Here is a 14,990-nt window from a genome sequence, read left to right as displayed (position 1 = left end):
GTACCCCTGGGAGTGGTACATCAACTCATCTATGTATTTGCCTAGTTTTACAACAGGCTACATAAAAAGCACCAGCGAAGTCAGTACAAACTAAAATTTCATACAATGACTTGTTTAGTGCTCTATGTACTATACGTTGGAATGTAAGCACAGTATTTATATTGCAGTTTATTTTATAATTGTATGGTAAAAATGAGAAAGGAAGCAATTTTCCGCAATAGTGTGCTGACACACCTTTGTATGTGTATGTATGTCTGTCTGATTTTGTAAACAAGTCGTTTTTAAATGAAGTGAAACTTGGGTGGGACACAAGACACATCAGACTCCTGAAAGGGGCACAGTCGTCTGAAAAGGTTGGGGGCCACTGTTCTGACCAACTCTGTGTGCACGTGCGTGCTATCTTTCCCAGATTTGATGTCTCCCTTGACATTAATAAGTGGCTTTGGGGTGAGGCTTATCATCTTATTTCCCCCATGGCCTTGAGTTTCTAATGGAAATGGTGCTAGACTCATAGCCCTCGTCTTGCCTCTTTGGTCAGACAGACTTACGTATATTTACATCATTGACCTGGCTTCTGGGTACCTTGAAACTGTGATGGTCTAGCCCCATCTAGTGTCACATTTGAGGGTTGCATTTGAAATGTATCCGATCTGCTGTTTGTTTCAGGCACATCCCAGTGGCCCCGAGCGGGTGGACAGGGCGCCTTGTCTCCTAGCTACGAAGGGACTCTCCACACTTTAGTAAGTATTACTTGAATCACTTCTACTCTTTTTCCTGTCCCCTTTTCGCAACGAATAGTGGTTAATGACATACCAGCGTGACAGAAGGAGAGACGTGCTGTTCAGTCTCCCAAACAAGACGTAGGGCCAGGGCGACACAGGTGTTTCGGTGTCCAGTGATGCCAGTAAGTGCCTAGCTGGATTTACAAGAGCACAGCAGCAGGTGAGATGCCTGACGCCCTTCGAAAGTTCACGGGGCTAGGAGCCTAACTCCCTGAGTACTTTTGTAAATCCAGCGAGGTGCCTCTCTGCTGAATCCCTTGGTAAATCAGTCCTATAAAGCTTCCCACATCCCACCCTAAATAACCCAGTCCTTTGCTGCCTAACACACCACCTTGTAGCTGCAGATCTGATCGAATGCCAGCACTCTGGCATGCGGGTTCATGGCTGTAGAGGTGCTTGCATGTGCGATTGGCTGCCTGGAAATACGGTGGGGGAGTACAGATGAGAGAACTGTTGAACCCCATCCCCATCGCAGCGCTGCACCAAGGGATTACCCATCAGAGCTAGCCCAAGGGTCCCCTGTGCACTGAAGAGTTGGTATCTGCAAGCTTTTCTCCAGGGTTAAACATAAAGACGCGGACATTGCCAGTCCACTTCGCCCAGTCTTGTGTCCTGTTCGACATTGGTCAGAACCAGATGCTTGAGAGAAAGGTGCAAGAAAACACATCCTGAACATCTATGTAATAACCTATCCCCGGTGGGAAGCTTTCTCCCCAACCTCCAGGAGTTAACAAAAGTGTGTTAGGATTTACAGCCTTCCCTTTCCGCTAGAACTCTCTCTGTTCCTATTATCCATATAACTGCCTAATCCCTTCTCTGAGTCCCTCAGCATATTGTGGCAGGGAGTTCCACAGGTTTATCGTGCCCACTTGAAAGTTTCCTTCCCATGCAACGACACTTAAACTCCCCCCGGCTTGCTGGCAGAGTTTGAGCTCAGGAAACGCTGCAGGTGGTAGTAACCCTTGTATAGTACCATCTGCATCCTCGTATGTGGCGTAAGCAGGCCTTATGGCGGCTGTGTCTGTTGTTGGAACTAGTGGTTCTGTTGATGCACAGAGGCTCTGGCCAAATGCCAGGTAGGCAATGTTTTTAAATGTTAATGGAGTCTTTATTTTTCTCCACTCCCCTCCTGCCCCCCCAAAGCAAAACAAAATGGAAGACAGATTGGATGAAGCCATCCATGTGCTGAGGAACCACGCGGTGGGCCAGACGGCTGCCATGCCAGCCAACCACGGAGATATGCACAGCCTGCTGGGATCGGCCCCTGGTCACAGCGCCTCAGTGGGCGGGCTCAGCCAGGCCTTCCCCACTTCAGTTATGCCTCTAGGGAACAGGCATTCAAGTCTGGTGAGTCAGGACACTGGGGGTGATGGTTGCAGTAGCGCCTAGACTCCAGGGCCCTGTTGTGCTGGGAGCTGTATAAAGATGTAGCCCGGAGACAGACCCTGCCCCAGAGAGCTTACAATCCAAGTCCCTGTCTACACACAGACTTGTACTGGTTTAGTGCCAACCACTGTGTGGATACCCTTATTTTGCTTAGCTTTCATCCTGTTGCCAGTCAACTAAAGCCAAAGCAAAATAAGCCACAGGCTTAAACTGGAGTAGGAGTGTTTATGCAGAGGTTCGCCCTGGTTTCAGTGCGTCAATTTCAGTGTGTGCCTAGAGTTAACCAATGCAGCTCTCCAGGTAGACAAGGCCTGAATGTAGGACTGTAGACCACAGCTTGATCCCGCCGTCAGCCTAGGGGAGCCCAGGTTGTCCACAAGGTGCTACTGGTCAGCGTGAAAAGCGGAGGTCACAAGTTGTTGTTTCCTACTAGGTAGGGGTGAAAGCTTGAACATGGGGATCTCAAATAAAGCAGCCTCTCCGAGGATAAGTCCTCCAAGCAGGGACACTAGGATGGGACACTGATGCTGAGGGAATAAATTAACAACATGAGACGAGCGTGGCCCTGTGCTCTGCCTGCTCAGAGTGCCTGGGCTCCAAAGCCCTCCTCCCCCCGCCAGGAATAGCTGCAGGGTGTTCTCTGGCCTGTGCAATGCAGGAGGGTCCTTTCTGGTCCAAAAGTCTTTGACTCTCTGAACAAGTGCTTGAGGGGGCTCTGCTCCCTTGAAGGGAGAAGGATCAGGCGCTTCCTGCCGGTGTGTGGTGCCCGGTGTCTGAGTGTGAGGAGGAGCAGCAGCTCCTTCAGGACACCCAGGTGGGTGTGTTGCACGCTCCCCAGGTGCTGATGATAAGCAATGAATGTGTATCTATTCATTTAAAATTAAGGAGCATGAGGGATCCAGGCCTCCGCTATGGCAACCCATAAGCTCCTCTGAGCAGGGGCTGGGTTTCTGACTGGGGCCTGGCTCTGAGAAGGGGCTTTCTGCACTGCTGAAATGTCAGTAACAAGGTCCACGCCCAAGCTTTCAGAGAGAGCTGTGAGCAGGTTCCTCTTATTTTTTCCAGCCGTGCACTCCAGTGAAGGCTCCTGCGCGATCACTGCCTTCTCAGCGGGGGTTGGGTGGGTGGTGGGGTAGCCCCTTGGAGACCCCTCAGCCTGAATCACAGACATTTGAGAGGGAAAAGATCTGCTGAGGCAAGTCCAGCCCGGGCAGGGTTGTCCCCTGCAGTCTGTTCTCCGGGACTTTGTCTCGCCTAGCGTCTCAAGCGCCGGGGGCTTCCCTTGGAAGACTACACAGGCGTAGTTCATGCTGTCGGGGAGGCTTCCTACTATTTGGCCTAGTCTGCATTATCTGCAGCATGAGCTGGATGTGCCGCTTCCCACTGAGACTGTCTGTTCTCCGGGAGGAGCTGGTATTGAAGCAACTTTAAGCTACTCCCCTCTGCCTTCTTCCCACCCAAGCATGGGGCAGGAGGGAGGGAGTCCGGCTCAGGCTGGGTGTTGGAGAAGAGGAACACATAGGTGGGGGTGTTCATGCAGATCACGGCACCCTCCTGACTCTGAAGTGGTGATACTTGGTGTCTCCTGGCACTCCCACTTGCACTTAAAGGCTGCTTCACTTGTTCTGCTACAGGTGGGAGGAAGTCACCCCGAAGACGGACTGTCCAGCAACCCCAGCCTGCTCCACAACCATGTTACACTTCCATCGCAGCCCAGCTCCCTCCCCGATCTCAGCCGGCAGCAAGACACGTACAGCGGTAAGGTGGAGCCTCCCCCCTCCATGTGCACATCTAAGCCTGGCCCACTTCTCATCTGGCTGGCTAACTCTGTCCTGAAAGTTTGGCCTTTTGGGGCAAGGCGACCCCAAGACCTGGCCCCTTGCAAAGCATCAGCCCAGTGGAGAAAACAGAGTGTGCAAGAGGGATGTTCCCAGCCACCCAGCACACATACGGGGTAGAGTGGGGAGCGCGTGCCTGGTATGAGCCTTTGGGCCCACACTCCCCTGGAGGCAGGAAATGGTGCCCACATGGGCAATGTCCAGTGACTTCAGGATACATTTTCCAAGGGTCTTCAGCTCCTCTTGTGACCCTGCCAGTGCAGTAAGTTGTGAACAGTTCTTAGACCCTGCCTGGTTTGTGGTTGCCGTTGGGTTCTGACTCTGGAGGGCATTTGGTGCAGGGTGGGAATAAGCTCCTGGAGACGCTGTAGTGTGACTCATCGGGCACGTGTACACTGGAGCCAGGGGTGTGATTCCCCTGCTCATGCACACATACTCACACCAGCTCTCGGCAGGATAGCACAGATGTCAGTAGCGGTGTCACTGCAGGAACGTGGGTAGTGACGGCTCAGCTGTGCCAGGTACATACCCTCTGGCTCCACTGCTGCTGCCCGTGCTACTGCAGCTGCGCCACTTACACATGTGCCAGTACGTGTCGAGGGGAATCGGACCCCTGTTTTGGAGTATAGAAGTAACTATAGACGTTGGAGCTGAAGCCTTGCCTGCTTAAACCCACCTGCCCTCTCTTCTGCTCACAGTCTATGGTGGGCACAGAACGAGTCCGTTTGTCTGAAGGGGACATCTGTGTGCTATGATGGACGTGACCACCTGGCCTGGCTGCGTACAGCCAGCTGCGTGGATGGAGGTGTCAGAAACCAGGAAACTCTGGAAACTTCACATGCGAGGATAGATTCAAATCCCCGCCAGTCCCTCCTTCCCGGGCTGATCAGCTGAGTTCTCTGCAGTGTGTGGAGTGTGGGTCTCTCAGATAGCAAGGCCCTGCCTGCTCTGCTTGAGTTTCGAGGTCCCAGCAGCGCTTTAGCTGGGGTTGACACGAACTCCAGTCAGCATCCTTTCCCAGGGGCTGGTCCCCTGCTCTTCTCCCCAGAGGAGGCTGGTTTGCGGGGCTGTGTGTCTCTAGGGTATGAAGGACCCTGTGAGATGAGCGATGCTGGGCAAATACATTAGGATTATCCAGCATATTAATCGGTGTCCAAGACGACAGAGATGTGTCTGGAGCTAGTCACCTTAACTGCAGCAAGGAGCCTTCCCTCTGACCTGTCCCGCCCCAGTTAGATCTCTCTCCAATGGCCACGTGCTGCTTTGATACCATTGCAGGCTTGACGGGGGGGCTGGGCAGAGCAAGCGTCTCCTCGGGAACCAGTGAAATAAAGCGAGAAGAGAAGGAGGATGAGGAGAACACGTCGGTGGCCGATAACTCGGAAGAGGAGAAGAAGGAAATGAAGCCGTCACGGAACAGAACAAGGTGCTCTTTGAACAGGTCTCTCCCTTCATTTATTCTGTTACCGGAGGGAGGTGTTGGGACAGGAGGGGCTACAAGGCGATGGGGGTGGGGGTGTTGGAGTGGGACTGTGAGTGCCCTGTTGGTCTCCCTCCTGCTAAGAACATGGTCGCTAGCTGGACCCAGGGATGTTGGGCTGGGACCTTGCCAAGTCTCCCAGTCTGCTGAAGCCTTAGACCCCAGAGCTGAGACCAGCTCTGCTCTGAGCTGCCCACCCTTCCCACAGGGGAGGCGTTGGAGGCCACCACTTAGAATTTACAACAGGATTTGAGACACCCTTGAGGAAGGGGAATGGTCGTGCTGGGCATCCTCCTGCATCTTCTCCAGCCCCGTTAGTGCCCCGCCTGGCCACGAGTTCAAGTGCAGAGTGAGCCAGAAACAGGCCAAGCATTGGAGATAAAAGCAAATTGCAGCCCAGCTGCCGGGCTGGTCTCAGGTGTTAGTCGTGGCTGTGCTGGGAATGGCTGACTGCTCGTCTGACCTTGGACAGACCTATCGCTGGTTTGTCCAGAGGACGTGGTGGCCTCCTCTGGAACCTGAGTGGTCTCTTCCCTATACACATCTAGGCTATGTGGATCCTCTGTCACCCAGCCAGTTATGTGGGACTAGCCAGACGGGAACCCAGCTAACCTAATATCTCCTGCAGCTTCACAGAACTCTGCAATGGGCAGTGATGTGATAACCTGCCTAGAGGGGAAATTCCCTCCCCACCTCTGTCAGTTAGTGGCTGGTTCATGCCCTGGAGCCTTCCCCTGAGGTTTATCCTTCCCCAAACTCTGTATTTTTAACCCTTGCTCTGCATGCTGACATTACCCATAGAAACGTCCAATCCTGTTTCTGGCCCCGCTTAGATCATGTGACAGTGAGTTCTGGGGGTTAATTGCACCATTCTGTTCCTTTAAACCTTTCCCGTTTATTGGTTCTAAATGGCGTCATTTCAGTGTAACTACATCTGAGAGCGAATGGGAACGCGGGGATGCTGAGCTTCTAATGCTGGGGGAAGGCGCGGGCGCGATGCTCCCTCTCAGTAGCGGCGAGGGGAGGGGCGTTTGTATTTTCCCTTCGGCGCGGAGATAATCCTGATGCAGCAAATGTGTTGTTTCTTTTGTGAGTTGACCAGTGCTGAGCGTGCACACAAGGAATGTCCCTGTCTCGTTCTTATTTTAAACCATTAGTCAAGATGAGGATGAGGAGGACGATCTTCTTCCCCCAGAGCAAAAAGCCGAGAGAGAGAAAGAGAGGAGGGTCGCCAATAATGCCCGTGAGCGTCTGAGGGTCCGTGACATCAACGAGGCCTTTAAAGAGCTCGGACGCATGTGCCAACTCCACCTTAACAGCGAAAAACCGCAGACCAAACTGCTAATCCTACACCAGGCCGTATCAGTCATACTGAACCTGGAGCAACAGGTTAGAGGTCAGTGAGGCTCCCAGAGTGGTGATATTTTACGTATCTGATCGGCACGGGGCTGTCTGTCTGTCTCCCCTGTGCCACGTGTGCCACAGTGCTGGCGCTGTCCTCCTTCCGTGTCGCCTTGAGTTCTCAAGGCCCTTTAAAGTGCCTTTTTTTTTTTTTTTTTAATTTAATTTGGTTTGTTTTTTGCATCCCTGCTCTGCTCTCTGGTTTTGTTTGTAAAGCCGTTGCATGTGCTGCATGTTGTGCGTTGGAACGCGCAGGGATGACGTCCCTTTGCGGAAGCCTGTGCGCCTCCCTCAGAGCTGTGAGTGTCCTAGCGCGCCACCCTAGCTTACAACAGAGAGCGGTTTCCCTACCACTGGGCCGTGAAGAACCGTCTGCATGAGAGTGAAAGAGCAGGAGATGGGAGCGTCTCAGAGGGCTGCTTCCCTTCCCAAGGGCGGAAGTGCTGTGCCCGTCCTTTCTCCCACTCTGCAGCAGCTGCAGGAAATACTCAGACCCCTAATTCTGGAGTGGGGATTTCGGCCCCCCTCCTCTGGTTGTTCCGGTAATAGCCAGCTCTGACTGTGCTTGCTAGGGAGCCGCTGATGCTCTGGGGGGAGCTGAGAGGGAATTGCACCCAGTGTTAGGTGCAGCTGTGCCTGGGAGGTGCTGCGTGAAGAGCTGTGAGCGAAGAGGCAGAACTGGCCAATGGATGGCAAGCGCTTTGGAGTTCAGAGGGATGGGGGAGCCCTCCACGCTGGGGGGTCTGCTCTCTCAAAGCCTGTTGTCTGAGACGCTGGATTCTAACCAAACGCTGGCGACCCCCCCACCAGACACCGGCCGTGTGTCCAACAGTCCGGAGAAGCTCTGGGTCGTTCAGATCCTGCACTTTGCAGCACCTCCCTCTTTAGCAGACTTCTAGTGATGAGACAGACCCCTGGTCGGTCCTGCAGCCCTTCTCCCTGCCAGTGCAGGATAGCTTCAGCAGCCTGTAGTTCAGCATGTGCCAGGCGTTCCCAGGCCATCTGGGTCTCTGGGGAGGCATTCAGCCCAGCTGGTGGGGAAGCTCTTGATTTTTATTTCCTGCTCTGAGCAGTAAGGGATTTTGCTGCTTTTTCTGTAACACTTGCCATGCATGCTCCCTTATTAACTTCGACCCTCAGTGTCCATCCTTGCAAAAGCATCTGTGGCGGGTTAACCCCTTTCCTTCCTGCAGAGGCTGTGGGACCATGAATCTGTGGTTTGTGCCTGGCTCCCCTCCCCCCTGCTGCCCTCTGCTGTTGCACTGTGACGTTGGAGTCTTTTTGTGCCTCTCTTCAGTTTGTAATTTTTTGCCTTTCATAATGTATATTTTTTTTCCTGTCTCCCTTTCTCCTTCCCCTCCCCCCCCCCAGCCCTTTTATTATTATTTTTTGTTCTGTTCTTTCCGATTTCCTACAGACAGTCCCCAGCCGTGACCTCTTGGTGGTCCCACTCTCTACCTTGTACTTGCTGCCCATCGAGACGGAGGGTGGGGCGGGTGGGCGCGAGAGAAAGAGAGAGAGAGTTGGCACCGTGTTCACTTTGGTCTCCTCATGCTTGTCCATTTTTAAAGCCTTTCCCAGAGGTCGAAGCCGCCTCCTGCTCTGCCGGCGATCAGAACGCCCATGCAGTGAGCCAGGGCCCAGGTCCCCCAATGCCTTCATTCTCTGGGCTGCGTCCCAGGAGAGAGCTGCCCCATTTCCCCTGAACGCCCTGCCGCAGGCTTCCCAGAGCGTTTTGTTCTGAGGAATGCCCTGATGGCAAATCGCCCCTGAGCCCAGTTTGACAGCAGTCAGGTTGCTTCATTACAAGTAAAGGGAAAGCAGCAGTAGCTTAGAGACCGCTTAGGTGTCGCTGTGGCTAGAACTGGGCTCTGAAATGGCCAGCCACGTACATTTGTTCAGTGCTGTGGCCTCACCCTGGCTTAGTGGGCTCCATGAAGGGAGCTAGGTACCAAGGGCTCCGTTCCCCGTATGGGACAGAGCACAACGTGGCCGTGCCATCCCGATGGCGGCCAGCAGCACTTGTTGCTTTAGCAGCTGCGCGCTTGTGGGTAGAGGGAAGGAGACGGCAGACTGATGCAGCTCGATGGATGGCAGAATGCAGAGGGCTTTGCCTGAGCGGCAATCCCTGCCGGGGGGATGATGAGCTGGCCACTGGTGATAGGTCTGACTGCGAAGGTTTGTGTGAGCAGTGGGCATGTCAGGTCCTGAGCTAGGGTTTCTACCCGGGTTGGAGCCTTACTAGGTTCAGCCTGGGGGGAGAGATGGTAGGAGAAGCTGGCATCTTTACGCAGGCTGAGAATCCAGGAACATCTACTCTCCCCGCGGTGGATTTCCTGGCACACTGAGACCAAAGGCCTGGCTCACGGCACTGGAGGTTCGGAGGGAGCCAGGAGAGTCAGGAATGGGACAGAGCGCAGGTCACTTCTGTTCAGCCACCTTGCGCCGCTATACACTGAGACTCTAGGCAGAGAGGTAGCACGTTTTCCTGCCCCCTCTTCCCTCCCCTTCCCCGAGCATTGCTGGATGCTCCTCTCCTCAGAGCAGGGATGGACGCTGACAGAAGGTACCTCACGCCCTGTAGCAGCCACAACCACTCGCGTGGCTGAAGGTCTGATCCCACCCAGCTCCTCTGGGGCTGAAGACAGCACCAGACTCTAGTTTGAGGCCTTGACCGAGGACCGTCTTCAGGCAATTTTCCTTTCCTGTGAGAATTTTGCTCTGGGGGAGAAGGTCGTCCCTGCACCAAAGCGGGGGAGGCGGAGGGGAAAGATGCTGCAGATTAAGCCAAGCTCTTAAGGTGCTGCCAGCATGTCTCTGCATTGCAGTCCACCCCCAAAGACCAAGACCAATTGGTTTCTTGCTCTAGCAGGATGCTGCCAAAGTAGCAAAGACACTGAGGTGCCACACACAGCCTCGGTGATCGGCTTGAAGGGGCAAGAACTCCCTGAGCTCATGGTCATGGTTTTAAAGTCCTCCATCACTCTCGTTTCTAGCCGTGATTTGGGCCTGTTGACCATCTGCGTGAGTCACTGGTCCTAGGCTGGGGTATTGGGGAGTTCAGGTTCCATATCCCATTGAATTGCAGTGGGATTTGGGTGCCCAGCTCCTCTAGGGCTGCCTCTAATTTAGGGTTTGGATTGGCAGTTCCCCATTTTTGTAAATCTGCTCCCATAGTCCATTATTCTGGAACTTCTCCAGTCTTGTTTACTCTTTTCAAAACAAGCCCACACCGGCAGCGTTCTAGGGTTTGTTTCCTCCCACTGAAATACGGAAGCTGGCGGGATTAGAGTGGCTTTCTGAAAGTCCAGCTCTACCACCATTATGGAGTTGATGCAGCAGCAAGGTAAATGCTGCCTCTTTAACTCATCGGCCAGCATGGCAACCCCAGCATGGCAAGCTGCCGCCTTGGTGGATTCAGTGGTTAGAGCGTAGGGCTGGGAACCAGAAGATCTGAGTTCAGTTCTTACCTCTGCCACTGACCAGCTGAGAGACTTGACAAGGTACTTCCTTCTTAGTGCCTCTATGGTCCCCCCCTGTCAGATGGGCGTTGGGCCGACTGACCTATCAGGGTTGTGAGTAGAGCTGATCAAAAATTTTCCATCAAAACTGTTTTTGATGGAAAATTGAGCTTTCACCTAGACTAAACTTTTCACGTAGATGCCTGCTATTCACTGAAAAATGTGAGTTTTCATTGGAAAACTGAAAACCAAAATGTTTTTCAGCTGAAAACCAAAAACTTCTGGCTTTCAACTGAAAATTTTCAGTTTTTTGACAAGAAGTCAACGTTTTTCCATGGGAGGAACATCCCGTTTTCTGACTAGATCAGATGAGGTGTGGTCAAGGTGAGCACCTGAAGACCCTACAAAAATGGACAATATTGCCCCTCCCAGCCACCTGCCCTCCCTCTCCACCTATCAGCCCCCCTGCTGGCATTTTATACCTGTGCAGAGAGGTTGATCTGGTGCTGGCTGCACCTTAGCTTGGCTCTCAGAGATAAGGAACTCAAAATCCAGGGTTTCTTTGAAAATTGGGAAAGTTCCTTTCTCCATTGTCCATTGGCTTCTGCGATGTGAGGTTGACTGAGCTTTTTGCAGTGGACATTAGTGGCACTACCAGCACGGCAACTGACCCGCCCCCCTGTCGGTGACACCCTCCCTGACTAATCCCTATGGTGCTGTGAACCCAGCAGTACAGACGAGGCCCTATCACTGGAGGACAAAGATCTGAGGGACCGGGAGAGGAGAATGGCCAATAACGCCAGGGAAAGGGTGCGTGTACGGGACATTAACGAGGCCTTTAAAGAGCTGGGACGCATGTGTCAGATGCACTTAAAAACGGACAAAGCACAGACCAAACTGATCATCCTACAGCAAGCGGTGCAGGTCATTCTGGGCTTGGAGCAGCAAGTACGAGGTATGGTAACAGGTGACAGATGCATTTTGGGGCCTTTCTCTTCACATCCCTTTCTATGAGCCTGTACATGGAGATGTGTTTATAATTGAAACTTTTGTTGCAAGGTTGAACATTGGCAATTCCAGCGGGGAGCTGCAATGGCAAGCACTTAGGCTGAGATTTCCAAGGCCTCATCTATGGGATCTGAACGCGCAATCTATGGAAATTAAGCGAGGCCACAAGGAGGCTTAGGAAAACTCAGTCTTAAATATCTTAAACCCACCAACTCTGACCATCTTTTTTTAAACCAATACGCATTAAATTGGCCCAATATTCCTGTAGAGGAAAGAAGTTTTGCTCTGACAGGGGGTCCAATAAGGTAACAGCAGCTCTTACATGGAACAGAAGGGCTGAAAAAGGCATGCACTGGGGTTACTTCCTTGTGCATTCCAGTGCTTCTGCCCTGGGACTCCGTGTTTTTTTTCTTGCGGATGCTGTTGCTCCATGATGCTATTGCACACATTGAGTTTTTCCCCCACCCCTCCCCCTTGCTCTTTTTGGCGTAGAGCGCAATCTGAACCCTAAAGCAGCCTGCTTGAAGCGTCGGGAAGAGGAGAAAGTGTCTGGAGTAGTAGGAGATCCCCAGATGACACTTTCAGCTTCACACCCTGGTCTAGGAGACGGTCACAACCCTGTTGGACACATGTGAAGGTATCGTCCTCTGCCCCTTTCAAGTCCCATCACTCGGCTGTGGATGTGTGTCTTTCAAATCTATGCCAGGCTTAGCACATGCCATTACATTTATTTAACAGCTTGGTGTTCATATCTCAGAACGCAGCTCACATTGAAATTCACAGTACCCAATGGAGCAGACTAAAATGCAAGATTCTGGCCCCTTTAACTTTTTTCATCACAACGAGTGATGGGCTAGGCTCCATGTATGAAAACGTTGCACTGAAGTTAGAGGGCTCCTTTAATTTGTCTTTATAACTGAAACACACAGGGAGACTTTTAATTCCTTCAGTTACTGGCTGGGTTATCCTCTACCCCCAGCCCTCCCTTACGGCCCTGGGGACAACGTAACATGTAATTGCGTTCTATTTATATCTAGAAAGAGCAGCCATCTACAAAGTGACTCTCCCTGTGTCAGGAAACTGAAGGCTTGTAAAGCCATCTGTGCTCCAACAGGCCCGTGCCTGTCAGGAGCAGCATAGCTACTATGATGAGCAAGACAGAGTATTTTCAGACTGTATAATAGGTATCCCTGGCCTTAATACTGTGAGCCTTACTCCATCCCTCCCTTTGAAAATATAATCTCTCCTCTCCCTTCCCCCCCCGCCTCCTTACAAACATTTGTGGAGAGTTTGCCATGCTTTGTGTCCTCTTCCTAGTTTTCTTTTGTAAGTCCCTGAATCCTCCTGCATGCGCAGGCCATGGGAGGCTTTCCACGTTTATAATCTGCTAGCCATGACTAGGGATTTTAAAATAAAACGGGTTCCTGCCCTCGGTGCAAACTGCAAGCTTTATGCAATGAGCTATCACTGATGTCACAGCAAAGCCACGTAGCGTTATGCCCCCTTCCTGCTGAGGATGCAGGCACGTATGGGCCACGGGTACCACAGCACCAGCCCGGCAGCTGATGGCCTGTGCTACTCTAAGAGGAGCTTGGTTAGCACGCTCACTGCCCCTCATGCTCCCCAGCTCCCTCCAGAAGGTGCTTCCTGGGTGGTGGGGTGAGGCTTTAGCCAGCCATCAGTGCTGTAGAAGCACTTGAGTAGCCACAATTGGTTGAAAGTCCCTGGGGAAGCTACCAGACTGAAATTCTGAATCCATTTCACTGAGGCTCCAAGTGTTTCTGGCCTGTCACATGGCCCTTGAAATGATAGTTACACATTTAAGGCCTCATGTGCCTTTGAGCATTTGGGCACACGTGGTAACATCCTTCATCCCTCTGCACACACTTGCTTCTAATGTTGTCACGGCCGCTTTACATTTTATAGGTCCCTGATCTTCAGCAAGGGACACGGCTTGTGCCTGACTGTAATCACGCAAAAGGGATTTACTCGGATGCTTGAGTCCCTGTCTCAATCCGGAGCTACGCTCCCCCAGCCGCAGACAAATCTCCATGTTTATTCTGGGCTGGAGCGTCAGAGCACTAGTGTGAAGGGGAATCGCTGTCATTGTTAGCTGGTTACAGTTAGCTTCCCACTCACAGCTGCTTCAGTGGCTGTGCCTGGATTCGGGGATAAATGCAGGTGGTTTAGGACAGCTCATGTGCATACTTGTTCTATAACATGCTATTTGTAGTGCAGTCGTAGTTGTGTTGGCCCCAGGATATTAGAGAGGCAAGCTCATTGAGAAGTTGGTCCAGTAAAAGATACTACCTCACCCACTTTGTCTCTCTAATATGCTTACTGCACACATTTTAATTGCACGTGGTATAGATGAGGATTAAATGTATGGACTTGACATTTCCATGTGTAAGGAACCTAGTATTATTCTCACTTGGGTTTCCCTTTTTTTTTTTTTTTTTTTTTTTTGCACTTTTATTTCTCTTTATTTGTAGATCTTTTTGTTCCCCTGGACACAGAGATGGGTAGGAAGCAAATCCTCGGTGTGACCTGCAACCTTCTTGAACCATAAACTTTAGTACTGCTAATACTGACACACGTGAAAGGAGCCTGGCATGCTTTAAGGGGCGTTAAAAAGAAACAAACACTTTGTCAAAAAACAAAAATTGCCTTAAGTACACAGTATGGAACCGTCAATACATATCACTCAGTTAACAGGGGGAGCGTCATGTTCTCTTGGCTTGTTCTCAAGCAGCCAGCAGCAAAATTGTGCCTAAGCTTAATATTTTTTTTTTAAAAAAAGAACATTAGTTATGAGATTTTTTAGGTAGAACAAAATAGCAATGCCTTTTGGTTTTTTTAGCTTCTTTTGCATATGTTTTGTAAGCAACAAAAATTTTTTTGTATAAAAAAAAAAAAAAAAGTCTTGTACCCCATGCTTTTCTGCTGCTGTTTCTATAGTTAATGTTGCATCTTTAGGATCAACCAGAATATTAAAATTGTATTAAAAGAGACTGGATATAAAAAAAAAAAAAAGAGAAATTCTCAGATTCGGCTCTGAAAGCCACTAAATGCGAATGTAGCCATGGAGGAGGGATATTGTTCCTTGCCTGGCTTACACCTTCCATTCTAAAAACTCACATGCTGAATTCGTCATCTCTGCTTTGGCCACTTCCCGTTTGGGAAAAGGAAGTTAAACGACAAAGCAAGTTACGGCAGCTTACTTCAGTGGTTCTCTGTCTTCTCCCAGCCTCCGTAACAAGGACCCACCTCTGCGGGGTCTCTGCAAGTTGTTTTTCATTCCTGGAGTCCCTAGAGATTTGGGCTCCTTCGTGGGAGGTCAGGGTGACGAGCGAAGAGGCAAAGAGCATCGCTGTCATCTGGAACATCGCTGCTAAAGAATGAGCTGCCAACAGGGAGAGGCAGGCCCCAGGGGAGCTGGGGGTGTTGTGGGAGTTTCAAGGTAACCGAAGAAGCGACACACCCTGTACAAGAGAACCCAGGACTGGCCACTGAGAGGCGCGCACCTTGTTCCTGCACACCTGAGCAAATAACCTGCCGTAGAGCCACTTCCATGGGAGGAGGGGAGAGAGACGAGTCGAACAAAGAGAAAAGACAGAACAAAGATGGAGAGAGG

The 14,990-nt window shown here is 51.4% G+C and overlaps 1 protein-coding gene across 8 annotated transcripts in view; it reads left to right on the top strand.

Annotated features, from left to right (window-relative positions):
* Positions 1-14,401, top strand: part of TCF3 (transcription factor 3) — a 121,534-nt gene extending 107,133 nt beyond the window's left edge. For 2 of the 8 annotated variants that reach the window (XM_067557575.1, XM_067557547.1), the window contains exons 14-20: positions 667-740; positions 1,926-2,129; positions 3,803-3,926; positions 5,285-5,432; positions 11,077-11,303; positions 11,849-11,993; positions 13,849-14,401. In XM_067557575.1, coding sequence (XP_067413676.1) covers positions 667-740; positions 1,926-2,129; positions 3,803-3,926; positions 5,285-5,432; positions 11,077-11,303; positions 11,849-11,991 — 920 coding nt within the window. In that variant the 3' untranslated portion in view covers positions 11,992-11,993; positions 13,849-14,401. Of the gene's footprint in view, positions 1-666; positions 741-1,925; positions 2,130-3,802; positions 3,927-5,284; positions 5,448-6,643; positions 6,883-11,076; positions 11,304-11,848; positions 11,994-13,848 lie in introns of all 8 variants that reach the window. The other 6 variants (XM_067557564.1, XM_067557536.1, XM_067557520.1 and 3 more) reach the window with 4 other exon arrangements.
* The last annotated feature ends 589 nt before the right edge of the window (positions 14,402-14,990 follow it).

Source organism: Emydura macquarii, unplaced genomic scaffold, assembly GCF_026122565.2.
Source record: "Emydura macquarii macquarii isolate MOO-44397 ecotype Brisbane River unplaced genomic scaffold, CSIRO-AGI_Emac_v2 contig_306, whole genome shotgun sequence".
NCBI classification, from domain to species: Eukaryota; Metazoa; Chordata; order Testudines; family Chelidae; genus Emydura; species Emydura macquarii.
This window is presented reverse-complemented; position numbering and strand designations above follow the sequence as displayed.